General features: G+C 40.4%; 1 protein-coding gene across 1 annotated transcript; it reads left to right on the forward strand.

Moving 5' to 3' along the window:
* Positions 1–158: 158 nt before the first annotated feature.
* On the forward strand, positions 159–10,968 carry LRRC31 (leucine rich repeat containing 31; the record flags this gene model as incomplete). The annotated part of the gene is made up of 10 exons (XM_084212278.1): positions 159–171; positions 532–786; positions 1,673–1,822; positions 2,210–2,377; positions 4,827–4,994; positions 5,871–6,038; positions 6,785–6,952; positions 8,022–8,189; positions 9,324–9,491; positions 10,649–10,968. 10 exons carry the CDS (start codon positions 159–161, stop codon positions 10,966–10,968), a joined length of 1,746 nt encoding a protein of 581 aa, XP_084068404.1.
* Between the last annotated feature and the right edge of the window lie 3,350 nt (positions 10,969–14,318).

Consider the following 14,318-nt stretch of genomic DNA (forward strand, 5'->3'; position numbering starts at 1 on the left):
AACTGATGAAGACAGAAACTTGTGAGAGAAAACTGCACGGAAAGTTCCTATTAAGGAAAGGAGTGAGGTTTTGTTTGCACGTCATGGCTCAACTATCCCACAAACCCTGAAAGTGCTGTAAAAACTGAAAAGTGTGAAAGGGAACCTCAGGTGTACCCATGGAAAAGACAGGTATGTTCTTTTTTTTAAAATAATGCCTCTCTACAGCAGGAATTCACAGCCAGGGAAAGCAGGACTGCTCTACAGCTCAGTAACTGTGCATGTACATCAAGGCATGTTGGTTTGTACCATTTTTGTATTTCTAAGAAATATAGCTGTGACAACACATTAATGCCAGATTTTAAACATTGCCTCAACTTTTTGTGATTGTAAGTGCTCTGCTCTTGAACTCTTGTGTCATGGCTATGATATATGGTTGGATGGAGGCAAATTCTCAGTGCATCTGCCATTATGAAAAAAGGTAAGCAAGAGTAAACATTACTAAATTCTAATTCTAATTCACACTAATTCTGTCTGTTGATCCCCTGAAAGATGATCAGAACTGCCAGGATAGACATGAAGAGGACAACCCAAAGAGTTCCCCATTTGACTTTGTTATAAAACAATTCCAAGGAAAGAAGTGTGCTCCTGAAAAAAGGAAAGAGCAGCCTTCAGCCATCAAACAGTTCTTCAAAGGCTTTGACTTTGGGAAATCTGAAGGCAAGGACAGAAAAGAAATTGAAGAAACAGAAATAAGCAATGATGGAGCTGATGATCGGAGTGAAAAGCAAGATCCCTCTGTAGAAGGTAATGCTGGCACAATGATGAAACACATGTGTATGTGTATATATTTTAATTTCATAGAAAATCAGCTCTTTTCTTGATAGCCAAAATCCTGTATTTGCTGCCTACAATTTATCCTCTAGCCAGGATTTACTTCTGATTAGAATATTATCAAGGATGTACCATCTGATTTGATAGGTGCTAAGCAAGGAGTTAGATCCACATTGCTGAGGAAGGGTAAAGCTTTTGGGTGACTTTTCTCTTGGTCTGCAATGTGAGAGTCAGTGCTGAAGTCAGCTCATTAGTTCTGGAGCTTATTTGGTTTCCGAGCCAAGCTTTGAGCAGTAGCTTGGCCTGTTGTATTTAAGATGGGTTTCTGTCCTGCTGTGCTGCTAAAGCAGGTTGAAGACAGCAGGAGCAGATGTTTCCTATCACTTGCACTGGGCAGGGGCAGGGGAAGGGAATGGGAGTCCCTCATGGATGTTATTTTGCACACACAAGGGTACTCCTTACATCCACTCCAGAGAAAATGGAACTATTTTTCAAAAGGAGATAGAAGGTGAAGCTTAGAACCCCATCCTTTGTCCTAAGGGGTCTGGGTCAGTTTGAGGAAATGATAAGAGGGCAGCTACTGAGAGTGGATTCTATTTTCTGTATTTTTTTTTTGCTTTGCAAAGCTCAGAAAAGCAGGAACTACCCTACACAGATGTTGTATGAAAATGCAGGAGGACCTTTGTATTGATTTGATCTATAGGGATCTTATCAGTCAGGTTGTTGGTCCACATTGATGAAAAATAGAGCCTGCTTCATTGTCAGATTTAATTAATTTCCTAAAGTCTTCACCTGGCAGCCTCAGCTACCTTGTGTTTATTAGCAGAGGTAACCAGGGCCCTATTTCTTTGTTGCTCAGATGGACTTTCACACCTCACTTCTGAAGCAGAGTCACCATCTGGTGAGCAGAGATTTAACCAGTTCATGGAGAAACTGGGAAAGGAACCCAGCAGCAAGAATCTGGATCTAAATAATTGTGCACTAAGTGCAGCAGATATAACAGAGTTGGGTAAATGCACATTTTATTAAACTAATTACTTCATGTATTTCTTTAATTTTTATTTGCCTGTTCTATTATTCCCTCTCCTCTTTTCCCTTCCCTTTCTTTTATACAGGCCATTTTAGCATTTCATCTAATGGTCCCAGGTCCCTGAGAAATATTAATTAATAAATTATGCCAATAATGTAATATATATAAATATAGAAATCATCCAGGTCTGTGAAGCAGATGAATGTCCTTACACTTGAGCTACAGATAAGAAAAGTGAATTACAAATTGTCATGGCTTTATAATTCTGTATTGGTTGCAGAAAACATCTCAGTACTAAGATGTAGTGATATGCAGGGTGTGCAGAAACATGCAGACAGAAAAGCTTTTTCTTTTCTTTCCTTACAGCTTCTTTACTGCCGTTTCTCCCAGAGCTGGAAGAGCTCAGCCTGTCCTGGAATGGTTGTGTTGGAGGGACTTTGAAAGCTCTCACTGTCCATCTTCATCACGTGAGCCTGTTAAAAGTCCTCCGACTTAACAACTGCAGGCTGACAGCTGAGGATGTCATCTCCTTAGGTACAGGATTTCATTTACATTTACTTCCAGACGGCTTGGGGCTAATGTAATCCATCTCATCTCTTCCTACATCCTACTCCTGCTGCTTCCACACTGGGCAAAGTAAACTCCTGCTGTGAAACAGTAGAAACTTGGGCTTATGGGTGACCTTACACCTTTAGGTAACTCTGCAGAGTTCATTTCTCAGGGAGTGAAGTTTTCATGTTCAGAATGGAAGAGAATCCTGTCCTATTTGCAGAAAAGGATATTTTTAATTTGGATTGCATTTTTGCCTAGAAGAAGAGTCAATCACAATAGGGTCAGCTTAGGTCTTGGAGCTGCAGGACAGGTGAGTGCTCATCATGAAAACCCCAATGGTCTTTTGGGAGAAGACTTAAAATCAAGTGCTGCCTCAGAGCTTTATGATTTGGTGTTTTTGCAAGTCTGGGAGAAGTTTATTCCTCTGCTTACCTCTTTGCTTGGGGTGCCTGCACCCTGCTTTCTGCAAAGTGGGAGATGGAAAGGTTTTTAAGGTGGTGTTGCACACTCAGGTTCCGGCATGGAGTCACCTCTGGGCCTGGAGTTTACTCCGGAGTGGATCTGTGATTTGTATTTAAAACAAGGACAAACACAATCAATTAGAAATTATAAAAGTTATTGTTCATTTTGTAAGTTCTAAAATGGGTCTGAGTTATAAAACTGGGCTTTGTTTACGTCATTCATATCCAAGCCTTTTCCAGGAAAGGTTCAGAAATAAAATTACATATATGGTGGTGGATCAAAAGTGAGTAATGCAATCTCTTGGGGAGGAAATAAGCATCTCTGCAAAAGCTGGTGAAAATAACTGCTGTGTTTCTGATGAGTATGAAATCTATATTTAATTTTCTATTATGTTTTCAAATTTATTTCATTCTTTTCCAAACCCTTCTCATAGATTTGGTTTTGTTCATTGGTGGTTTTTTTCTCCTTCTGAATTTATTGGTTATTTTTGCAATTGCTTCTTTCTGCCAGGTTCTTCAATGCTGTTTCCTTCCCAGTTCAGTTTAGCTTCTGCTGGGACAGACAGAAAATTGATCACAGAACTTGAATTTCCAGTCAAAATGCGATGCCCTTGACACGTGAAATAGCAACAGTCAGTTTGCATTGATTTTGCCTGTGATTTTGAAAACAACTTGTGTATTTAGGCCAGTCCTGGCTGTGTGACCTTATCCACATCTCTCTGTAGAAATGTGGCCTCTTGTGGACTCAGCACATCCTGCTTAGAAATCAATGTCTGAAATATAACCATTATATCAACCTATTCTATGTAGTTGCTCAGAGCTTGACTGTGAAAGGTGATAGGAAACAATTCCTGGAGTGATATTCCTTTATTTATCTTCTGGGAGGAAAATATGTCTGGAAATCTATAGTCCTCATGTCAAACAGAAACGGGCTATGCTGCACTTCTCAACTGTAGAGCACTGCTCAGTATTCAACACTGAGGCAATAATTTAAAATAAATGCAAAAATAAGAATGAAAATGTGGCCTTTCCTCTCAAACCCAGATATTCACTTATGGAAGTAATTATTTTCTATTATAAATCTTTTGTGAAAAATTAATTATGAAAACCACACAGACATGAAAGGATGTTACTATTAAAATACAATTCTCAATTATTAGATTTAGATTAAAAAATTGTGTATGACACTTTGAAATTGCATTTGCATATGGTCTGATTAACTGATCTTTCTTGGGAATGAGTTTATGCAGATATACTCTGCCTCCCTCCTCTACAAAGGACGTTAGGAAGCTGGATTTTACAGTGGGATGTTAGTATTTCAAATAAGCACTAACACAGTTCACCTTGACAGGTGTGTCAAGCCTTGAAAATGCTGATTTTTCTGAATATAGTAAAGTCAGTTGTCTGCCTTGAAATCATGGGAAAGTTAGTTTGAGTCAAAACAGTGCTCATCTTGGTTTCTTATGAAATGATTCAGAAATTCCTGTAAGAAATGAGACTTTTATGTTTCATAAATAGTTGTGAGAGAAATTCTTTCATTCCCTCCAAAATGACCTGTGGACGCAGTACAGAGAATGTTGGAAATTTGCCAAATAAAACAGAGCAGAACTCTACAGGACAGTAAATTCAGACTTGTCACTTGTATTGATTTCCCTTTAGACTGGACTTTCTGGTCCCAGCACAGGCCAAACAGCCTGATGAAGGTTTGGGAGCTTGAATAAATTTCAGGTTTGTGTGCACTGTGACAATGACTTGTGTTCTATGTTGCTCCTTAGACAATGTGAGATTTTCTACAGCATTGCTGCATAAGCAATAATTCATGTATTTAACAATTTTCCTGGCAAGACATTCATCATAAAGTAACTTGAGTATTAAGTAGCTAACCTTCTTCTTTAATATATCCCAAACCTGTATTTTTGTTTGCACTGAAATTGATACATGGAATGACTCATTCTAGACTTCTGTTGCAGGAGAAGCATTTGAAATTGTTTCTCAGCTTGAAGAACTGGATTTATCATGGAACAGTAACATAGGTGGGAAGCTATCACTGCTGACAAAAAAACTTCAGGAAGGATGCAAATTAAAATGTCTGAAAATTACAGACTGTAACCTGACGGCAAAGGATGGAGAATCCCTCGGTATGTGTGTCCATGGAGCTGGCCTGAGGCTGGCTTCACAAAAATGGGACTTTTTTGACTTAGATAATGGCTGTATTGAGCTCAATGTCAGTGAAAAGTTAATTTATTTCAAGCTCTGCATTATAACAGTATTTATGATGTGGGGATTTAGTGCACTTCCTTCCAAAGAAGAAAGTTGTTCTCTCTAATCATATGAGGGAGGGTTGAGAAGACCTAAACAACAGTCTGGCTGCCTCAGTGGTCCAGGGTTTATGGATCTTTTGAGACCTTCAACAAAAAAATTGTGCCAGAATTTCCAACAGTAATTACTCAAAATTAAGCAGTTGAATATGTAATTAGCCATGGGATTGGAAAGAAGGTCTGAGGGTTGGGAATTTATGCTGAGTTGGCAACCACTGACCATCCTTCCCTTCTGTCCTCTCAGCATGGCAGCTTAATCCTGTGTGGTCTTTTTATCTCATTGTGTGTTTTAAAAGGTGTTTGCTCAGTAAAGAGAAGCCCCATGACTCTCATCTCCACTGCAGAAGGAGCCCCATATGTAACAGACATTCCTATGTATTTTCATTAGAAAATTTTATTTCTGCTTGTATTTCTGCTTTTTATTCCTCTGTATTTTTCTAACAGTCCCTGTATTTTTTCCACTTTTATTTTTATAAATGTTTTTCACAGATTTTCATGATTACTACCCAGTCTTTATTTTACTGTGTTGTTTAGTAGAACAGGAACTTAACAAGTCTAAACCACACTGACAGGCAAACCCTGGCCATGTCTTCCTGTTTATCGTGGTGCTGTATTTTTCTAGGGTTCATCTTGTATGTATTCCAGACAATTACCAATTCTGGTTTTCTTTTCTTTTCTCTTTTTTTTTTTTCCCAGCTGAACTTCTAAATGTGATCCCAAACCTCGAAGTATTAGATATCTCTATCAACAAAAACATTGGCTGCAGCATGAAGGTTATTGCTCAGGATCTGAAAAATGTGCCAGGCTTGAAAGAGTTAAACTTGCACATGTGTGGATTAAAGCAAGACAGCCTCCAGGGCTTAGGTTAGACTTTATGTTCAGAAAACTTTCATTCTGAGTATATTGTACATCTGAAAACCATTTAAGAAAGGCAATGAGGTGGGATTTTGCTGATGGTTTGGCAGTATTAATGGGCAATCGTGATTTGCTGTTTGAGGATTGGTAAAAGACTACAGGACCTTTCAGCAGGAGCTGAATTTATCTCCCCTGAGCTCGAGCTTGTGAAAGTCAGTGGAGAGAGTCACCCTCCACACCAATTATCTGAGACACATCTCAGGGCTGTGGCTCCCTGGACATGCTTCCTCTTTCCCCAGACAGAACATAGACAAGGACACAGACAGACCAACTAACTTTTAACAAGCTAATCCTGCTTTCCAAAGAAAATCCAAATTCACCATTACCACTTAAAGTGCCCAGTGAAGCCACCTGAAATGGTCTTGTTATCTGTCTCTCCCTAGTGGATGTGGCAAAACAACTGGATTAATGAGCACATCCAGCAGTAATTTCTGCAAAAGGCTGAGGATTGACTGGATGTGGGGGATGAGCTGGCCTCACCTTCACCTGCTCTCCCAGGGAAGAATGGAGCTGCATGGACAGGGAGGCTTTGCTGCATTACTGAATGTCTGCTGTGATTATACACTGAAGCTTAGCCCAGGAGCTTTGCCTGCTATACCTCGTGCAAACTTTGACGTTGAAGTAAATAGATGCCAAAGCCCTGACCTGGGCTGTTGTGGCAGCCAGTGACCAGCATGTTCCCTTTTGCATTTCAGACACTGCTTTACAGCACCTTGCAGAGCTAAGGAAATTAGACATCTCGTGTAACAGAGAGATTGGTGGTGGCTTTAAAGCCTCAACAGCTCATTTGGCCAGCTTGAAAAATCTGGAAGTCCTTGATCTTCACCAGTGCTGTGTCACAGAAGAGGACATGAATGTTTTGTGTAAGGACGTGTTGAGGAAATTTATTAAGAATCTTGGTTTTGTCTTCTGAAAATATCTCAGAGACATAAAAGATTCTGCCTGGCAGAAGAGCTGAGCTCAGTACTTTTTTTCATTAGGCAGCTCTGAAAGTGCAGTGTGGGGGAGAACTTTCTTGATCAATATGGAATGGGTTTTTTGCTGAACAAAAGGAAATCTGAGTGTCTGATCCCACGTGGAACTAAGGACCTGAATCTGCCATGGTTCAGACCCACAATGGGAATGTGGGAACTGCCACCAAACACTGCTTTTTTTTGATAATCAGTCATTTAGGAAATATCCAGGGGTGTATGTTGGATGGATCCATGGTGGGTATGTGCATGGCAATATAACTGCCTAAAACCCCCTTGGTGAGCTGCACACCAAGAAGAGGGTGATTTTAGGAGATCTTGTATTGCTGCTGCTGTGTGCTTTCTCCAGGTTTAACTGATGCAACTATAAACACTACTATGAAGAAATGGGCATTTCCCAATCAATTTGTGAGAGTTTAATTCTCTCTTCATTATCATAGCTTTGTTTCTACTCTTAACAACAAAAAATCGCAAGACTCAAAGCCTAAATTGCCCACATCCTATTTTCCATGACAAAGAAAATAACTTAAAGATTTGATGATGATGATGAAGCTTTAGGAAATAATCAGTATTAATAATATCAATCACGATTTATTTTTAATTTATTTTATAATAGAGAATAATAACATTAAGACAAAGAAGTTTCAGTTAGCAATGAAGGCACTTGGAAATTCCCTACTTCACCCAGAAAATTTCCAGGAAGCCATGTTCTGACAACCTTCCATATAGTATGGAATACCTCTGAAACAGTTTTACTGAAAATGACAAGGCTATTTATGGTCTAAAACATTACTCACCATGAACTTGGGTATAAAAACTTGGCTGGTGTTGGCCTTGACTTTTGGATTGATTTATAAAGAAAAGAAATTATGTCAAGCTACACAACAATTATGTCAGGCTATGCAACTACACATTTGTTATGGATCAGTGACTGTCTAATAAATATTTCATGTTTTTGTAGCCCAGGTGATACCTTTACTCTCCAGTCTTCAAGAGCTGAATTTATCCTCGAATAAAAATGTAGGACTCTCATCAGATCCTCTTCTGGGCAGGCTCAGGTTTTTACCAAAGCTGAGATCTGTGACCATCAGCAATTGTGGCTTAGGTGAAGAGTCTCTTTCATCACTAGGTAGGAATGTTTCTTTAAAGTGTGCCCATTCTCTGTGCATCCCTGTAGGACAAAGCATTCCCTTCTCCTTTGGCTGAACTCCAAGGATCATGGTTACATTATACCTGAATGAAAAAGCCTGTGATGAAACTAGTGCTTTGTGGGACCAGGTTGCAAGGGAAGAGAATTGTATGACTTCCTCTACTATACCTGAGGGAATGAAGTTCTCTTAGTCCTTTGTCTGATAGTGAACTTTTATATACTCCTTAATTTTGGGGAAAAAAAGAAAAACATGATTTTATGTTATGCTGTAATCATTGTCTGGATGTAACAGTTAACTCAGTGGGGTAAAGCTTTGACTGAGGGTATTTAACCTCACTGCAGGTGAAAATTTCAGTAGAAACTTTCTGGGGTAGAGTTCAGCATGGGGCAGTGGAGGAAATGACTGCAGGGGTGGAAAAATACTGCACAGCCATGAAGAAAAGTCCAATATAACACAGGATATGTAAATTCAGTCTCTTTTGCCTACTTATGGCAAATCTCTGGATTAGTGGCCTTTGATAGGTGTTCCATATGGCACATGAAATCTTAGTATAGAGGGATCTCTCAGTTACTGTGTCTTGTGCACTTGTATTTTGTACTGTTTACTCATGACATGAAACCTGGAGTACGACTTGCCTGCCTCCAGCAGAAGCAGTAGCAAGTTAAGCTGGTCAGAGGTCTTTGCAGAAAGAGTATTATGTTTATATCACTACAGTTATGTAAGAGTGACACCATGGAAATCAGAGCTGTCAAAAGATACTAAGCATCTCACCTTAAATAGCGAGTTCACAGCAAAAAAAATTGCTGTCTTTAAATTGATATAAAATGGTTTAAAAACAAGCTGTTAAATTAAATTAATTCAGTGCAACAAGGCCAAGGCAATAATGTGAATAGAAAGACAAAAAACCCTCTCCACAGAGTCCTGATAGATTCTATAGGCAGAGCCTTCTTATTTTCTTTTGCCTGACTTTTATTGGGATAAAAGAATTTATTTTAAGGACAAACAATCAGGCCGTTAGGATCTTACTTACAGGTGAACTGCAGGTGAGGTGTCTGTTGAGGCCATGTTGTTTTCTCTTAGTAAGCAGAAGTTGCTGGTCTTAATCTTTTCAGCTGAGGCTGCCCTTCACCTTCCTGAACTGGAGATATTAGACCTTTCTTGGAATAAGTGCGTTGGTGGGAACCTAAAGCTGCTTTTGGGAGCACTAAAGCTTGCAACGGAGATTCAAGTGTTAAGACTGAGCAGCTGTAACCTGGTGGCTGAAGATTTGGCACTTCTAAGTAAGTATAACAAGGTATTTACTAGCACTCAAGGAACTAGGGCATTTAGACCACAATTCAGAAGGGGCTTGTTCCATGGGCTGAGCATGTTTTTGCATAAATCAAATGAAAACATGGAAAATACAGGAGTATTTTTCCCAAAAAGGACTTTTATTTTTCTGTGTGTCCTGGACATGCCCAGTGGAAAAGCTGAAAAGGCTAAAATGCAAAGAATCTTTAAACACATTTATCTATTAAAAAAAACCAAAACATCATTTAGTAAAGGTAGGGTTTGCATCTGTTTTTTATATCAAATATTTAATACTGTGTCTGAGGAGTTTTATTTTGCTTGGATGCTGTTTTATGGCTCAGTACTTTAGAGAAAATGCCTGTGCTGACAGCCAGGAATACAGGCACTACCAGCTTCCAGCCATTGGGTGAGTTTCTGGAGTCAGACTACTGGGGGAGAATCAAACCTGAAATGTTTTTATCCACCTCTTAGCAGCAGCTAAGAAATACTGGAAAATGGGAACCTGTAAAAGAATAAATTCTAGGATCTTTTTAAAAACTTGCTAATTTTATACTCGTCCTTCTGAGTCTGCGGACCTTACTCAAGGGTTTGAGTGTCTGACATTGGCAATAGCTGTGTGACAACTGTAAGGCCCTGGAATGTAAAATCTGGTGAGGTAAAGCCCAAATACTTTTGACTTTAAAAACCATCACCCTTGATAGGTGTCTCCTTTGCCAATCATATGTTAACCTTTAGGGCATATTTAGCCCTCCCACAGTGTGAGGTGGCTGTTGTAGTCAGTCATGCAGCCTCACCTAGTTTTGCTTTCCTCTTTCTAAATCTCCCTGTGAAGCCTGTCTGCCTCTTACAATTGGCACTTGATGTAACCTCCTTCCAACTGACTCCAAGGTTTTCAGGTTGCCACACACTTTTAACTCAGTACTCGGTTCCTTTTGAACTGCCTGTGCTTTAAGTGTTGTAAACTCCTTCAGCTGTTATAAAACTGTCTTTCTGAGATCAGCAGCAAGTGGTTTTATGTTGCTGAGGAGTTAAATCTTGCTGTTTGACTGTTGAAATGAGGTATTAAAATACCATTCCCTATTCTGAGAAGCTTTTAAAGCAGTTGCCAGGATTTATTAATTGTGTTTGTGTCTGTCATCTCTTGCAGCATCCCTGAGGCAAGATGGCCATTTGGCCAGATTGCAGAAGCTGGATTTGAGTTATAACAACAACATCTCTGATGAAGGCTGGGCTGTTTTCTGCCAAGGTTTAGGAGCATTCAAGGAACTCTCAGAGCTGGATGTGAGCCTCAGTCCATCGTCCTGCAGGGACTGCGGGCCGTGGCTCGGGGAGTTGTTGGCAGCACTGACACAGCTGCCAGCCTTGGCAGAGCTGGCCATGCAAAGATGGGCCCTTTCAGAGTCCCAGAGGAAGCAAATGGAATGCTTTAATCAAGACAACAAAAGAAACATTCGTTTTGACTGTTGATGAAGGTTGGAGGTGTCTGGAAGGCCTTCTGAGAGCAGCACATGAACCAAGCATTGTGTGTCTCAGAAGACTGTAGTTTTTAATAATCTCTTGAAATAGTTTCACAGTTATAGAAAACTGTTATGTGACCTTCTGCAACATAGATCCTTCCATTTCATAATGCTCTTTCAGATTCTGTGGGCCATGCTTACACTACTCATGCTGTGAATATTGTCAAGGCCTCTGCCCACAGAGCAGTGCTGGGTCAGAGGGACCTGCTGCAGGCTTGGCCATGGAGGGAAGGGCTGGGATTTGTGTTGATGCAGGTGGGTGGGCAGTGTGAATGTGGCCGCAGAAAATACCTCTAATGTGAAAATACTTGAAACATCCATGTTTTAAATTTTAGTTTCTTCTCCCCTCAAACTTTTGCCTCTTTGTGAATTAATTAAATCATAAGTGGGAGATTTGGCATCCATCCCTACAACTCAACATTATAGATTAGTCCAGGAAGGAGAATATAGAAGGAGCTAGTCTGCCTCTGCTCTGGCCCTTGATGCCATCTCATAGTGTAGATGAATCCTGTGTAGAGAATCAGCATAAAATCAAGGTAAGAAACACTTAATTGGTGTCTTTACAAATCTTAGGGGCAAGGAAAAAGCTGTGGTACATTAAATCAGAGATATGTCCTGCTACTTTAACAAGAATTTTGGTTACAGAGCAATCAATAATTGCCAAATTCTGGCACAGTCACTTGTGTCATAGAGCATGTTAACCCACACGTGAGCTCCAGGACTGCAGTGGGATTATTCATCGGTAAGGTATTTTAGGAAGTAAAGATATTAGATCTGCCCACTGAGTGAGGAGTCTTAGAGAAATCCTGAGGCAGCTTGAGGGATAAAGTACTGCTCAATTAGCTCTGAGCATCTCTACATTCTGCTGCAATCTCCTGGAGGAGAGGCACAACAGGATCATTCAGTGGCACCTTCCTAACTTGCTAAGGCCCCCCTCAGCAAGTTCTCCCCTGCAGATGCTGATCAATATTCAGCTTTCAATCCATGCAACCCTTCCAACATCAGCTTTTTCCTGTTCAGGGCTATAACCAGCAGCTGACTGTGCTGATACCTATTGGTCATTTAATCCATAATTTCATGCAAGAGTCACCCTGGACTTCCTGGTTCCACTTTCAGTTACACTTGAAAAGTGCACTTGGCTCCCCCAGTTTTGAGAAATGTGAGTTGAACTGGAGTCTCTTGGTCAGGGGCAGCAGGGAATTGCTGTGTGGGATCCCAAACCTCTGAAATAAAGCAAAGAGCCCCTGTTTCATTTAGGGCTAACAAGAGAGATTTCCAAGCAGTGAGTTAAGCTTGGACAGTTGTTCTGAGGAAAAGCTATCATGTCTGTTTAACAGCATCTCACCAACCTGTTCTATTTATCACTTGTCTTCATGTGACTTTCCTCCTCAAATCCACCTTTGATACAACTGGGAAATTGATCTTTTATCTGTTCTGTGAGAATTTCTCTGAATTAATCCTTTCCCTCTTACACCTCTCTCTCCAGTTTACCTTTAATGTCCACTTTCTTTGAAATCTTCCTAACTGAACTCAAGTTCAGTGTTGGGGTTTCTTGTTCTTTCATAGCTGGATTCCTCATTCTCAGCTCCAGAGCCCAGGACAGACCCACTGCTGGCAAACTGTCCCCTGCCCCTGATCCCCCTGCTCAGTCTTTGCCCTCTTATTATTCTGTCATGCCAATTGTGCCACTAAAAAGCTTTTGTTCCTTTTATCACATCTACTAAAAATCTTGTCTATCTGCCAATCTGCCCAGAAATCTCTCTTCCAATGATTTCCTCCTTGGCAGTTTCTGATTCATCCTTCTCACTGTTCCTCTTTGCCTTCACTTTTGGTGAAATAATTTCATTAGACATTTCCAAACAATCAAAACAGCCTCAGTTACCCAGTGAAATGGAAAATCAGAACAGAGCCATCCCACTTTGCTGCAGTCCCAGCTCTCTCCTGCCAGTGAGCATATTAATGAGATTTCAGTATCAATCAAGAGCCAAACAGAAATGAGTCCTATGCCCTGGATGCAGATTCAGAGAGCACTACCTGGAGATGGAACTCTGTTTTCTTATCAACTCCCTCAGGATGCACCACCTTCCCTGAGGCAAGGGGAGGGAGAGCAGCACTGCAGTTCTGACTAGCCAGTTGAACTAAACAAAGGTTCTGCTCCCACCCACTCTGCATTTTGAACCTGCACAGTGGCTGGCCCCAATCCAGCTTGGTGCTCTGTGTACACTGCAAATGAAACTCAGGGCTTTAAAGGGTAGCTGAGCAGTACGGAATAAAAACTAGACAAGGACATCTTGTGTCTAGGACAAACAGCTGTCTGCCTGTCAAGTGCTATGGAAAGACAAGGTTGCACATAAATTTGGCATGCAAGAATTATAGCAATATTATGTTTGTCATGGTTCTTTTTAATAACAAAAGTGTTTGATGTGTCAGAACCAGAATCAGGGCAGAAATTGCATCCTGTAGACCCACTGCTTTCAAATAAGCCTGCCATACACAGCCACGTCCCAAACTGTCACCAAGCCATGTCAGAGATGAGCAGTACCACTAAGGCAGTGACAGCTTGCAGTCATTCAAAGTGCTGTAACTGCAGATTGTCAAAACATCAGTGAACAGTTTTGCCAAAGTGTGGAGATACTTTCAAACAGCTTTTTACACCTCTGTAAGACAGGATGGTAATGCGTGTCCTGGTAGAAGTGTGTGGCCTGTCTGAAATCCTACTCCATATTTCCAAACATATTTCCAAGGTACTGATCATTTCTGGAGGTAAAGTGCGTAAGTAAGGTTTATAAACTGTGATGTTGTTGGGATCATTACTAAATGCAGAAACAACATGAGTTTTAAACACTGAGCTTTGATATTATTCCTGTTCTGACAGTTCTGGCCTGATGCTGCACCATGTACCCAAAGAGATTATGAGTCCCTTCAGTCCTGCATTTGGGAGCAGCTGAAGTCCATGGAATTGCCATGTAGCAACAGAACAAGTTCTTGCCCCTTCTATTGTTCCTGCCTGTAATTTGCTTATGTGTTCTGGCAGACATTTAATTCCTTTATCTTGTCCCAGCTATAATCTTACTAATGACTCCAGGAGAAAGATCTCCTTTGGAAAGATACTGAATTTCTTTTCAGAAAGGCTAAGACATTTAAAATTTTCAGTTCCTTCACCTCCACAGGTATCTAGACACAGCCATTAAAAAGATCTATTATGTCAATTAAATAGTAATCTTTGGAATTTGTTTTTAGGGAAGAAATCTCCTAAGAAAATTCTGTGGAGCTGCATTACTGTTGATAGATGAACACAGA

The sequence above is a fragment of the Fringilla coelebs genome (genome assembly GCF_963513975.1).
Source record: "Fringilla coelebs genome assembly, chromosome: 10".
Taxonomy (NCBI): domain Eukaryota; kingdom Metazoa; phylum Chordata; class Aves; order Passeriformes; family Fringillidae; genus Fringilla; species Fringilla coelebs.